This window comes from Pleurodeles waltl, chromosome 10 (genome assembly GCF_031143425.1).
Source record: "Pleurodeles waltl isolate 20211129_DDA chromosome 10, aPleWal1.hap1.20221129, whole genome shotgun sequence".
Classification (NCBI taxonomy): domain Eukaryota; kingdom Metazoa; phylum Chordata; class Amphibia; order Caudata; family Salamandridae; genus Pleurodeles; species Pleurodeles waltl.
The window spans coordinates 602,214,536-602,228,306 of NC_090449.1; the positions used below are offsets into that span (position 1 = coordinate 602,214,536).

General features: G+C 42.6%; 1 protein-coding gene across 2 annotated transcripts in view; it reads left to right on the forward strand.

The window, feature by feature from the left end:
- Positions 1 to 1,028: 1,028 nt before the first annotated feature.
- The window catches only part of OXSR1 (oxidative stress responsive kinase 1), a 645,496-nt gene continuing 632,753 nt past the window's right edge, over positions 1,029 to 13,771 (forward strand). The window contains exon 1 of one of the 2 annotated variants that reach the window (XM_069211068.1): positions 1,029 to 1,121. Coding sequence is in view for 1 of the 2 variants with exons in the window: in XM_069211067.1 (XP_069067168.1) it covers positions 1,648 to 1,723 (76 nt within the window). In the remaining variant the exon portion in view is untranslated. Of the gene's footprint in view, positions 1,122 to 1,374; positions 1,724 to 13,771 lie in introns of those variants that run through there. The other variant, XM_069211067.1, reaches the window with a different exon arrangement.

Genomic DNA, 13,771 nt, shown 5'->3' on the forward strand with positions numbered 1-13,771 from the left:
AGTTGAGGATAAAGGCAAAGTGAGTTTCTGATGGTGCCTGTTAGAGGGACATGAAGCTGTTCAGAACACAAGCTCATCCAACCCTCTTCCTCTCTGCAGATTGCACAGAGCATTGGTCACGCATGCCAATTGTAATTGTTCTTCTATGTGAAAGTGTGCGAAGGAGAAACACAGCTGTCAAAATACTGGCAGGGCGGAAGTAAAACAAAGTGAAACACTTACAGGTAAAAGGGTATGTTGTGTGCTTAGTGGAAATGGTGAAGGATGTGCACTGACGTATACGTAAGAGGATGAAAAGAAGGTGCTGACGAGGAAAGAGATAAGGTGGTAGATATGCAGATAGTAGATTTCAGAAAGCTGTGGAGAGAAAACGTCATAAGTGCCTAAACATAGAGACTCAACCCTGTCAACTTTCCCAGGTCCATCCGTGAGGTGCTACATCACCAGGCCTGTTTTTGTTTCTTTGAATTCTGGGACTTGTAGGCTTCCTTATTCCGATATAACATAGGACTGCAAATCCCAGGAGTCAAAGTAAAAACCCGGAACTGTAACATTGCGCATGGGTCTGGGAAACTTGGTGGCTATGGACACGCCAGAGGAAAGTGATTGAGCCAAATTTAGTACCCTTTCCTCAGACCTTAGTATTTTTAATTCACAGTCTTATATGTTCAGAAATTTAAAAAGTGTCATTCTAATTTTAGCTTACGTGTTAAGCCATAAGTTTAATTGTACATGACCCTTCTCTTGGACAGGATTCCTATTTGCGCTTCTCAGGCAACACCCTTTTAGAGTCCCTCCACTTTTTCCGTTCCACTCAAAGCCCTACGTAAAGGTTGTTAAGAGGTAAAGGATGTATTGGTACCTCACCATCCATGCAAAGTCCATTAGGCACATCAGACTAATTTACATCGGCTAACATAAAAAAAATGACTTCTTGCACACAGTTTCTTTGGTTGGTAAATAGTTCAAAGCATTTGCAAGCCCAGCAGTTACACAGTTTCACGTTTTTCAGTTAACTTTCCTAGTTTGGTAATTCGCTCTGGCAAACGAGGAACTAACGACGAGAAATGTAAAGCAGTTTTGTTCAACAGCATGGCGCCTTGTACATTGCTGTTTATTAGGTAAGTTCGCGTTCTAGCTTTTTTTATTAGCACGTTAGTTACAATTATTCTTTTTGTGATATGAATCGGAGGAGACACGGCGGGGAGGTGGAAGCTACACACACACACGTTAAATGCTCGCCTCTGCGAAGTCGTCATTTTAAGTCAATTTGCGCTGAGAAGGCAAGGTGGCACCGATGGAAAGACTAACTATTAACGCCCAAGGCCACACTAAAAATGGCGCCTGCGTCCTCCCGTGGCGTCTCTTCGTGGCGTCATCGCGCCGCTGGCAGGGCATGGCCGTGGAGAGGCAAAGTTTGTCAGTGAGAGTGAGGGCGCTGGAGCGGTGCGGGTCGCCTTCTAGGTCTTTCAGGAGCGGTTAGCTGAGGCGCCACAGGCCCAGGGCTAGCCTCTGGAAAGGTGCCTGCTGTTTTGTTTTTAATTTATGCACGTATCTCAATTTTAAAAATCCGGGACCAGTGAGCGCGGCGCCTTCTGGGACTCAAACCCCTCAGACATCTCCTGAGACACAGAAACGACTGCAGTGATGACAGAAGAGTCCAACATTAGTGCTATGCCCTGGTCCATCAACAGGGATGATTATGAACTTCAGGAGGTGATCGGTGAGTACAGGCCGTGACCCCTCCTTCAACATTTAAAGCCTCACAGAATGTGTGACAGGTCAGACAGCTCTGTTATGTTACCAGGGCCCCATCCACACTCTTAAACATGGTCTGGTGACATCCCATTCTAATCCGATATATGCTGCCAAGGTTTCCCACGCACATCTCCGAATATGGGCTGGTGATAGTTATAAAATCCAAATATGTGCTATCAGGGCCACCTGCTGACAAATGACAGCTCAAAGTGTCCCTATGCTGGCCTGCAATGTCCTATGACCTCAGTAGACACACTCTGTGCTGACAAACGTTTCTTATACTGTTTCTTATACACATGGTCTGGTGTCGGGCTCCAAAGCCACCCTGTGACCATGACCTTCCTGCACTCACCCCTACACCTCAGTTGATGATGGCTTAAAGAGGTCCTTCGATACTGGGAGGCTCTGCAACCCCCACTCCTTACACACACCACTTGATGAAAGCCCACATTGCCTTCATTTGTGCTCTTAAGAAATTGACCCTACGTAAAGACCCATGATATGATGCCTGGTCATGTTGCTCCCATCCCTGTTATAAGACTCAATCCCAAAAACGCACCACACCCTTAAAATATGACTGAACTCTTCCTGTCCCACATACCGCTGATAGGGCACCTAGCCCCTCTGTATTAGTACTTCCTAACACCCTTTAAGACTGTAAAAATCACCGTGATAGCGTACCATTTCAGAATCCTTCTTTGTAATTAAGGCCACCACCCTTTGAAACTGTTTGTGGTGACAGATATGGTGTCAACTTTTCCAGACACACATAGGCTACTGAAAGATCTCAGACTTGTTCTGTTCTAGAAGTCCCTTAGCCCCAGAATATTCAACCGTGATACTATAACCAAATCATAACTGTTCTAGCAAGGTTTAATCCTCAACTCATAATCATAACACACACGCTTGTGACAGGCTCAAGTGTATTTTTCTGCAATAGAAAATAGATCCCAATAGCCCTCTAAACTGGCTAATAACATGGCAGTCACTGGTGTGCTACCCGTTCCTTCTCTCCAAATACAGAGGAGAGAAACAAAATATTTCTTGTTGTTGGCTACTGCCAGCATTTCTCCCGTGCATTAGGACAGTGACAGGTTCCAGATCCTGTCCTTGTGCTATTAGGAACTGATGACACACCCCTAAAAATATATTGATGACAGACCACCCTCGCTGTGCTGCTTGATAGTGCTCTTTGTGAGCCCAGAAACGGGCGAAATCAGGCCCCTAAGCTCCTTTGTTTTGTTGGTGTCTACTCCATACCCAGGTGCAGTCTATCTCGTTTCTGTAAAGAAAGGATGACTAGACTCCTGCTGTCCTGTCTTAGTTTGCTCTTCACAGTTGAAGAACTGACAGCTGAAATTCCGCTTTCTCTCCTTAAGTGTTTATTTCCTGCCAACACCACACACGGGATCTAGTGACATGTGATATGCTGTTAATGTCGACTGCCTACTTAAACGTAGACCAGTGATAGTCTTCACTTCACTTCTGGCCACCTCTTCAAACAATCCAATGCTGACTTGTGACTTGTTCTTAAAGTCTGGGATGACAGGGCCTCCCTTCTTCCGCTTCTATACTGCTAGAGTTGAACAGCTCACCTCTTCTCTAAAGAGTTTTAGTGGTAGGCATCAGTCAGTTCTGTCGTTCAGTCGGTCTGTCTCTCTTTCTGCTCTGGTTCTGCTCAGTAGTGTGATATGCTTAAATTGTCAAGGTGCCCATCGTTCTGTTGACTTGGGTTAGCCTCTATTAAATGACATAAGAATTAGTCTTTTTTTCCCTGCACCCCACATTCCCGTCGTTTTCCTAGTGTTTTGCTATCCCGTCGTCAAATAGAGACTTCTTGGAATTTTTGTAGTGTCTGCATGTCCCCCTAAGCTTTAGAAGAATCTGCTGTCTCTTGAACTATGAATTCAAGTGAAACGCTCAAATACTATCAGTCCTGACAGTATACCAGTTCCACCTTCAAGTGCTCGGTGACAAATCTGAGAAGAGCCCTAAGAATTCGTTCTTAGTCCTAGCATAGCTTTCCTCCAACTCACGTAGGGCCTGTGACAAGTCCACAAGGCCCGCCTTCCCTTACAGAGATTATCTTTGCTTAAATGGGTGAGGAGTTCTAAGCAGTCTAGACCTTGCAAACAGTCACGCAGTAACCGCTTTTTGACCTCTGTAACAAGAAACTGACAGTTGCTTAATCATTTTTTGTGACAGTGGTTGATTGTGGGCCCCACTTATGGTTTCGCATTTTACACTTAAAGATAGGACACTGGGATTTTGTAACCCTTCATTGCCTCGTGACACGTTATTATCCTTAAATCAATAGGATGACACTCACCTGGGCTTCCCCAATTCTAGCTTTAGTCTCAATTCTTATACCTTAATTCCATTGATGGAGCGTCTGATAGATCCTCGGGTTTATTTGAGGTCTTGGCCTCCTCTCCTTCTAAGCCCTCTTCCTACAGAGTCTTGGTGATTGGCAGTAAGGATTGCCATTGTCTCTTTGGCCCCAATCATTTCTTCTGTTCATGTTTTCATTTGACACAGACTGGTGGTGTTCTAATTGTACCCACTGCCCAAACCTGTATGATCGGGCTATTGCAATCTCTTGCCTTAACTGTCTCCCTTGTACACGCACTGTTGGCATTCCACGTTCTGTCAGTCATGAGGCACCATATTTCACCACAGCAGTCATTCTCACTTTTCATGTCTCTGTCCCCCAATAATACTTTCTTTTTTAGTTTAAATAATGAAATTATCTGAACTATAGAATATCCATATGCTCTAGTTCCTTTTCTGCTGTAGCCCTACTCATTAAAACAACTATTTGCACTCTCCTGTAAAATTCCCTTCCCGCCCAGTCAGAGAGAACCCTCCACTAAACATTTCCCACTCTTGTGACATAATGTCCTCAAAATAGCGCCTAGCAAGCGTTTCTGAAGGGTTGGCTTTTTAGTTGGCCCTAGTACTTTTCCTCAGTGGCAGGTGCATTTTATTGGCAGTTTAGAGGTACCTAAGATTGCACCGCCTTTGGCAACTTGTTATTTGGACTTGTTAATTTTTCGTGTTCTTTGCCACAACTGACCCGTCAGTGCAAGTTGTCATAAAATAATTGTATAAAAGGGATGGTGGTCAAACTCCAGAACTTTTTGTCTTCTGCATGTAAATGACTGCTGCCTATCGAGTATACCACGATGGAGATGTCAACGCTCAGTTAAAAAAGCGTAGAGCTGTATTTTGGTGTTTTTTCTTTTTTCCAAGTGTCTCCTAGGGGAACGGATACATTGTGAGATGAAGTGATTCATCAAGGCTACGCACGCTTGTGGGTTGTGATTAGTGCTGGGTGGGATAAGTGTAAAACCTGACATCTCATTTCTAGGTGCTACAGTTTTACTTAATAAGGTCCCTGATATCCGGCAGTGGCAGACGGTGTGGGTGGATGTGTTGGGCTCGATAGTAAATGTACAGTCATTGACTCCGTTATCAGGCTGTCTACACTAGCCGCATGGAGATGGAAAGTGCTTCCATCAACATTTCACAGGAATTTCCCCAGTATTATTTGGCTGGAAGCTAAATTGAAATCTTGGGGCTGCTTTGGGCGGGGAGCCGTCGGCAGTCCTTCCTTTTGTATGACTAATACATTCACAGGTATTTTCGAGGCAGTGCACGCTAACGTGTGGATAAAGCTGTATTTTTCAGAATGTTCACGCATATTCATGAGTCTCCCACCAGCCAGCAGCTACATTTTTTTTGTTTGATCAGCAGTCGGTATTCATTCTACAGTCAGATGCACATCTCCCCTGCTTTTCCTGTCTTTGTCAGTGAAAGCCAAAAGTAAAGAAGGCATTACTGTTCTCCCCGATGTTTGCTTGCAAAAGTACGTGCTACGCGGTCCATGTTTGTTGCTTACCCATCAATTACAATATGAATCCCTCATACCCCTGAAAATATGTAAAATATTTTCTTGCTTGTTAGTATCTGTCACCTCATATGTACGGCAGATTGGTAATCTGCGAAATTATTTATGTACACAATGAAGTCTACTGACTATTCTGCAATGAGATGGAATCGTTGCATAAAGCAGATTAACCGAAAATGCGCTTTTTGCCACAGCCCAAATGTTGCTACTAAATACGTTTGTGGAATATGAACTTTGTAATTGCTGTTCCCCCATTATACCTGAATTCGACACAGTTGAATAGTTTGGCACACCTTATTAGTTTAACGAGGATGTTAAATTACCAAAACAGTGGTTTGAAACATGCTTTTTATAGGTGGTGAGCGCAAACTAATGTTTGAATGTGTGTTGCATGCATATTCCATTGCTCAGCAAGCTTTGAAATGCAGCTGTACAAGTAGCAGGTTTAAAGCTCAAATGTGGTGCAGTCCTGTGACCTCAGTGTTGTTTTGATTTTGCCAAGTCCAGGCATGACTGCTCGTTTCCATTGATGGAAACGTTTGTAAAGTCATACTCATGAATACGACTGGAAAACTAAAGGCAAATAGTGCGCTAACTCAGAGCTGTTTAACAATATAATCTATCATTCAGTTACATTTCATATGTGATCAGGTGGGGCAGAAGGATGGATGAGAAGCACGTCTGTTCTGGAAGTAGGTAATATTGGTGTGTACTCCATTTTGCATTTGGGTCCTATGGTAGTGATCTTCTCTCAAGTGACTTTACACACACTGTTGACAAGGCAAAATACAAAGCAGTTGGTTGTGTGGGACAAGTACTAGAAGGAAAACTCACTGTTCCTTCTATTCCCTCCCAAGTCGGGTACTAATGTCTGCTTCTGTACATCTTGTAGCAAGGCTGAAAGGTAGACTTTATAGGTTGCACCTGAAAAATAGTACCTTGACATTTGAATTTTATTCCATCTAATAGCTAGTCTTTCTGAATGAAATGTAACTTTTTAAAATAAACTTTTATCCTCCCTGTGGAGGGCATGTCAAATTTGTGCCATTTTCGTTTCGAAAGTCTTTTAACGTGTGTTGAAACATTGTTACACACACCAGATCACACATACGGGAATTTGTCCGAATATCTGTCACCGTGACTACAATTTAACATATGTAATGCCTGCAGTATGTCCAAGTAAATTGGAACACGTTTTTTTTTCTAAACTCCATACTGCCTGCTTGAGGGTATATTGATTTCAGTTGATAGTAGCAGGAATAATAAAGTGCTCACTTTTCTCTGCCACACTAGGTCCTTATAATCAGTCAGGTCAATTAAACTCTCACACCCTGCCTAATATTAGGAATTCCTTTTAACTGACGACCGTTTACTCCCGAGGGCTTTCCCACAGCTTAGTCAGAATTCCTCCCAGGATATCGCTGAACTCTTCTCAGCTTGTAAAGGAAAGCCTAACAAAAGATAAGGGAAATAGTTAAATCGCATGCGTCACAAAATTTACAACTGTTTTTTGTGCAAGTGTCATAAAAGGGGGAAACTAATCTTTAATGAAAGTGGTCGTCATGATTTGAACATTATTCCAGTTTGCTTTATCAAGGAAGAATTTCATTGGAGATTTTCTTGCTAAATTCCTAACATTTTTTGCACGATTGCAGCAGGTCAAGCATAGTTGGAAGGTAAATGATGAGGAAGGTAGTATTTTTCTGCTTGCAACTTTGTTACCGAAGCATTTATTTTTAGCAAAACCTTGATAATTCGCTTTTTTTTCCCCTTGCCAAAGGGCGGTAATGCTCCATGCATAAGAACGGTCTTTGTAGATTTGCATGTTTCAGACCAGCAATAAAAATTATGTTCTGTTAGTGACGTAAATACTAAATAAAAGGTACGCATACAAAGGGTTAGTCCGCTGCCAAGCCTCCACGTGCGATCACATAAATCTCATTGTATTTTAGCCCTGAGTGCACTCTTTCCATTATGCGTTACGCGTGGTCCATGTTTGCTCTCAGAATCTCATTGTGCATTGTCACATGGTACTGCTTGTTAATAAAGCAGAGCAGTCAGTGTAATGCAAATGAGATGAAATCCGGAAATCATGTGATCCAAAAGACTTGTTTGTGGAACTGGCAACACACCACGCTCTCACAGTGACCATTGTTTGAAGATTAGTAAGTAGTAGGTAGCTAATAAAATCGTGTGTCTGACATGTTTATTTTACACTTTTTTAATACACTTTTGGATTGTGAAAGTTATCACTTCGCTGAAACAATTTGCTTCCCCAAAAGAAGGGTTAAAACTCTTTCTCTAGTAGCTGGAAAATTAATGTTTTCATATGAAATTGTGAGCAGATCTCTGGACAAGTGGTTACTACGTAATCATCCTTTTTCACTTTGAGAATTTGTTTTCTTAGAGTGAAGGTGCTATTTGTACACTTAGATGATAGGCACTGGAGAAAAATCGGAGTGGGCATGTTTTATTTTAAAATCTTTTTTTATTTTACTTTTATTTTTAATACATACAACTTGTGATGGAGGACTGAGATGCACTTATGTTTTCTCGTAGTGGAATAAGATTTATATTTTCCAATTAACACTTTCTGATCCTGTAGCCAAGCAGTGGTTGGCCAGTCGCACATGATTTGGCTGGTTTTTGTTGGATATTGTTTGTCTTGTTTTCTGTAGTACTCTGTAATCCTTCCAGGTAAAGTTCTTAAGTTTGAACTTTATTGGTTCTACTTCTTTGCCTGATTGGAAGTTTCTGTCCAAGTTCACTCATCCTAGCTCCCTGAGGCCTGTAATTGGGGAGGTCAGTAGCACTGCATGAAAACTATAAATAACATAGATGAATCTGTGCAACAAGAATTTACTCCCTCTCCTAGAAATTCTCCGAGCAGGGAAATATTCCAGAGGTGCTGCTGCGGACAGTTTGTAAAATGCATGAAGTTTGCCAACCACCAAAATCTAATGTACTAATTTTTTTGGTGTACCACTCTGGTATTCCCACTTACACACTGAAAAAAAGTCATAGAAATATTTGATGTTATTAGTTCTAAAAACTGCTTTATAATCTAGAACCTTTTTGGCCCTTGCAGAAACATAGACACTCACTAACCCAGATCTTGCATGTATTTTATAGTTTATCCTGGATTAACATTAAAAATCTGATAAAAGTTACTAAACCAGACCCAATTATTTGTTGTAATCTTCACATTTGCTTTATTCTCATTTTAACGACGATTAACTCTAGATTCACAGAAAATGCCTTCTTATAACTGTTGCAGGTTCTGCGGTTTCATAGAGCAGAAAAACAGCCAGAACGCCATGCACTTATTAAGTGGTTTGGGGAAAAAAAGATGGCACTAGTCAAGAATTCAGTGTTGGAAAAAAAAAATGCTTGTGTCAGAGCCACATCAAAATAACTTGTAAGTGTTTGATTCAATTTTTTTTTTTTTAAAGTTGGGAATCAACACAAAGTCGTAATTCCTCCAATGATTTACGTAGATTTCTGACCAATTTTGGGATTTCATGGTAAACTGCAGACTGACGTGGAAATCTGGGATTTCCATTCATACCCTACTGGCTTATATTTGGTATTGAGTATTGCCTGGAAAGCAGGCATTCATCAGAAGTAATAAAGCGGACAAGTGCTTTTGCTCATGGAACGTTTGGTGGAGGGGAGGGGGTAAACATTCACCTGCCCTTCTGGTGTAAATGTTGGCGTCAAATGTAATACATTTTTTAAAAGTAATATTTTCAGTAGATGCAGACTTATACTGCTCAGAATAACGGGGGCAAACAATGTAAGATAATTTTATTGTGCTTTGGGTAGTGTTATTAGGTTGTCTGACTAACTGCCCAATCTATTTATCATAAAGAACGCTTTGCCTGTTAATTTCCCCTCAATTATTCTGATAAATAAATCAATTCACTGTATCAGCAATCTTTTCAGTTTGCAATTGTATGATATAAAACAATACTGCACAGGCTTTTGAAATCAAAATTAACCCTCAGGACACTCTCTAGGTTATTTTACATCTAGGATCCCACTCAATAACCAAAGAGCTTCCTTGGCTACCAAGGTTGGGCTCGTCCATTTACACTAGGTATCTGGACAAGGACTCTATGATGAAGCATGCTACTTGAAATCTAAGTGGGTGATATGTCCTTTATATACCATAGAATGATCCCTTTGGGTTGGTATGGAGAGATAGGTTAAACATGGGAGGGGTTCCCTCCTGGAGTGTTTATTTTGAATAGGTGTTTCGGAAGGTGAGTGAACCCTGTATTACTTCTCACGCCCTCCTTCTTGGAATATAGTGTAAATCTACCTCACTTGCGCATAACAAAGCCTCTGCTTGAGCACGCTCACAAAGGATTTAACACTAGTCGTTTGTGTCCCCAGATAAGCTGGTGCCAGGGCAGGGAGGCAGGAAAATTTCAAGCACCTCTGGGGGTGGAAACCTCCAGAACCTTCTCTCACTCCAGAGTGGGCACAAAGTATACATAATGGACCTTCAGACCCAACTCTTCAGTATACCTTTAGACCTGTGGAAGACTGTGAAGGACCCTTGTAATGCTCTGCAAGACCGACTCCTACTCTGCTGCCTGAGTGAAAAGACTGGACCTGCATCTTGAACCCAGGACCACTAGAGTGACTCTGAGGGCTAGTTGGCTGGCCTCCTGATGAGAGACTGAAGGACAGAACAGGCTCCAAATACCTTGAACCAATCACCTGGACTCTGTCTGTTGTGATTCCTACCATCCCAAGTTGGGCCACCACAGTCCTGGACCCTGGGAAGGGGATGAGAATGTGCTCTGCCAGCCCAGCTGTTTTCCTTTGAGTAGAACTGATGCAGCGTGATGCATCTCCGAGTTACGCTTTGGAACTTCTGCAACGCGATGCATCCCTGCCACCGGAATTTGCATCGCAGCTTTCTTCTGAACCTCATCTGCGCGACATATCCTTGATGCAGGCCTTCACATTGCAAGCCCCTTGTGGACAGCTTCTTCGATGGCGGTGCAGGACTTTGCATTGCAGCCCCATAGATTCTTCTGAGCTACCTGTGCGCGGTACAAGTTGAATGGAGGTCTTTGCATAGCAAGCCTGTCATTTTTGGCATCCTGACGCATTACTCCACTTTACAGCCACACAGTTTCCTCAGAACCGCCGCTGCTCAATGCATCCTCAAAGCAGGATCTCCCAATACTCCGCATCCAGGATTAAAAGTACTTTGTTCAGCGGGCCTACGTTGATCCCTCTATATGGCCCGTGCTTCATTGCAGTCTGCCTTAACCTTTGACTTTGTTTTGGACTGGCACAACCAGATGACCACAGTTGGCGCTTTGTGCTTCTAGGCATTATTTTCAATTAAAACTTTAAAATTGCATATATCTGGTTCCACTGATTGAATTTTTGTTGTTTTGGTTGCAAATAAGTTATTACATTTTTTACATTATTTTTATAATTTGGTATGGGGTTTTTCTTGTGTTGTCTTTCACTTTATTACTGTTTGTATACTGCATAAATCCTTTACACATTGCCTTTAAGTTAATTCTGGTGGCTTTGTGCCAAGCTACTAGAAAGTTAAGCACACACTATTTTGGAAGCTTAATTGTGTTTCAACTTGACAAGAATTATGGTTGCTGCTTGAGTAGGGCTTTACCCCCTCAGCCAGTAACCCAGTTTGCCACACTATCTATCTTGATTGATTCCAGCTTATCTGATCCGTAGACTTAACTGGTTCAAAAGTCTGGTCTCAGATTAGTTATTGGTTTGAGCTAGAGACCACATTCTGCATTCTACATTCTCTCTTCATTGGATGTCGGTAAAGGAATACATACTTTTTTCCCCAAACTTTTTGTTGGTTTTTGTTGCCTTTCCAACTGATCCAATACAGACACAAAATCCAGTACAGACATAAAATCGTAAAGAGGAATCAAAGCGGATATTGGGTGTGGTTTGCTAAAGAACGGTACAGAAAACATAACATAGATTCAAACAGAAGGCACCCGGTACTGCTATTCCCTTATCTCCCTATACACAATTTCACACAGTCCCTGCCCTTCCCTCCCGCTGTTCTCCCCTTCCTAAAATAGAGGAGAAAGTGTTTGCGATGTATCCACCACAGTATGTGTGCTCGTCGCATCCTGTCTATGGTACACAGTGTCATATGTGCTCAGTCCGTTAATTCAGTTGCTGCACTCTAGCAAACAGTGGGATCTCTCTCTGCGAATCAGTGAAAGAGGCCCCCAGCCCTCCATCATGGGGGGGAGCTAAGCTAGGGGCCCCTCTGTTCTGGTATAACCCCAGGGGATGCCACTTGTTTTCAAAGGCCAGGTGAGACCCATGTATATTGCAGATCAAATGTTCCATGGACGAAATATTCTGTAGTCTCTGGTGCCACTGTGTTCATGGTGGGCCATCTGGTTTCTTCCAGTTATGGGCTATAGAGTTTAGTTGCGCCAAGGCACTAAAGGCACATAATCCTTTTGTCTCTGAACGTTAGATTATGAAGTTTGAGGCCTAGGAGTAGCAACTTCAGTGTCATCTGGATTGTGGGGACCTCCTGGAGCAACTTAGACACCCCTGTGTGCTAGTAGTAGCTGCTACAGTGACGAGATGGTGCCTTGTGTGCCAGCTAGTTTGGGTAACTGTAATGTCAAGGGTGTTTTTGATCTAGTGGCTCTGTCCCTCATAGAAGGGTGAGCCACTTAGTGTTTCCTCTGGGAATAGCATAATTGCTCACTTTCAGAAACTCAGTATGTGTCTTTGCATTGCTGAAAGGATTTTGGCATCCGGGGCTCATACATAGCTGCAGTAATTGTAAACCACCCCCACGCCCCTTCAGCTGTGGTAGGAATGACTGTCAAATGCAGGCATGTTTGCCGGATGGCGATGGATTGGAGTGTAAGGGGAAGGATAGGTCACTAGCACAGGTGCACTCGGATATTTATTCCAAGTCTTCAGTGTTATGGCTACTGGTGTGCTAATATAGACGTTTGGATTTCTATTACGCTTCTCCAACCATACCAAGTTTCACAAGAACCTATTGAACTTTGAACTGATCCATTCCCCGCCAGGTTTTCTTGGAGCATAGCAGATCATTCCACCACCACAGGTAACTGCGCAGCAGCATTACTGTGGGAAACACTGGGACTACCAAGCCTTCTTTGTCCCTTGGTTGGGTCCTAAGTTTCTGATGGAGTATCCAGACTTTGCCCTTCCATTAAACGTCATCAGTTTACGCTGGATAGATTTCAGCTAAGGGAGTTCCAGGCAGATCCTGAGTTCTTTGAAGATGAAACTAATCACTGGATGGTGTTCATTTTGAGCATCTTGTTACACCAAAGCCAGGGGAATATCAGGTGCCCCCAGGAATTGATGTCTTAAGTAATAACAGTAAGCAGGGGCGTGTAATTTGCAGTAAAAAGATCCTTCACTGGTCTTGTGAGGTTGACAGCGATATAATGAATCAAAGTTTTAGCCCAACAAAAATGACAGCAGGTATTATGCTCACTACCCCCTCCGTTGCCAGGGTTAAGTTGAGTATCTCAGAAATATAATACCTGATACCTTTTCAAAAGCTTCCAAGAGGAGGTTTTCTACCACCCAGATTGAGGTGGCCAAGGATGCTAAAGTCAAGAGCACATCATTTGCTTAGAGAGAAATTTAAAATTCCCTCAGCCCAAAGTTGATGCCTGTAATGGCACTAGTCTGCTCGATTAAGCACGCCATGGGTTCAAGAAATAAGGCAAACAGGAGGGATGACAGGATTCATCCCTGTCTAGTACTTCTCGTTAAGCTAAATGGTCTGGAGAGGTGGCCATTCAAAGTGACTGTAGCAACTGGATCAGCATAGTTAGAAAAGATCATTGGGGGAACTCTGGTTCCTGGCCTATTTTCTTTAGTGTGAGATGCAAAAAAGACCAATCCACCCTGTTGAAAATCTTACTCTCATCGAGAGATAGTAGAATCACCAGTGTGTGTTTAATTGAGACATTCTCAGTCTGGTGGATGGCTATTCTCATGTTGTCATAGTCCTGGCAGCCCTGTGAAAGCCACTCTGATTTGAGTGCACTAGAGTGGAGAGAACTGCATTTAGCTGGG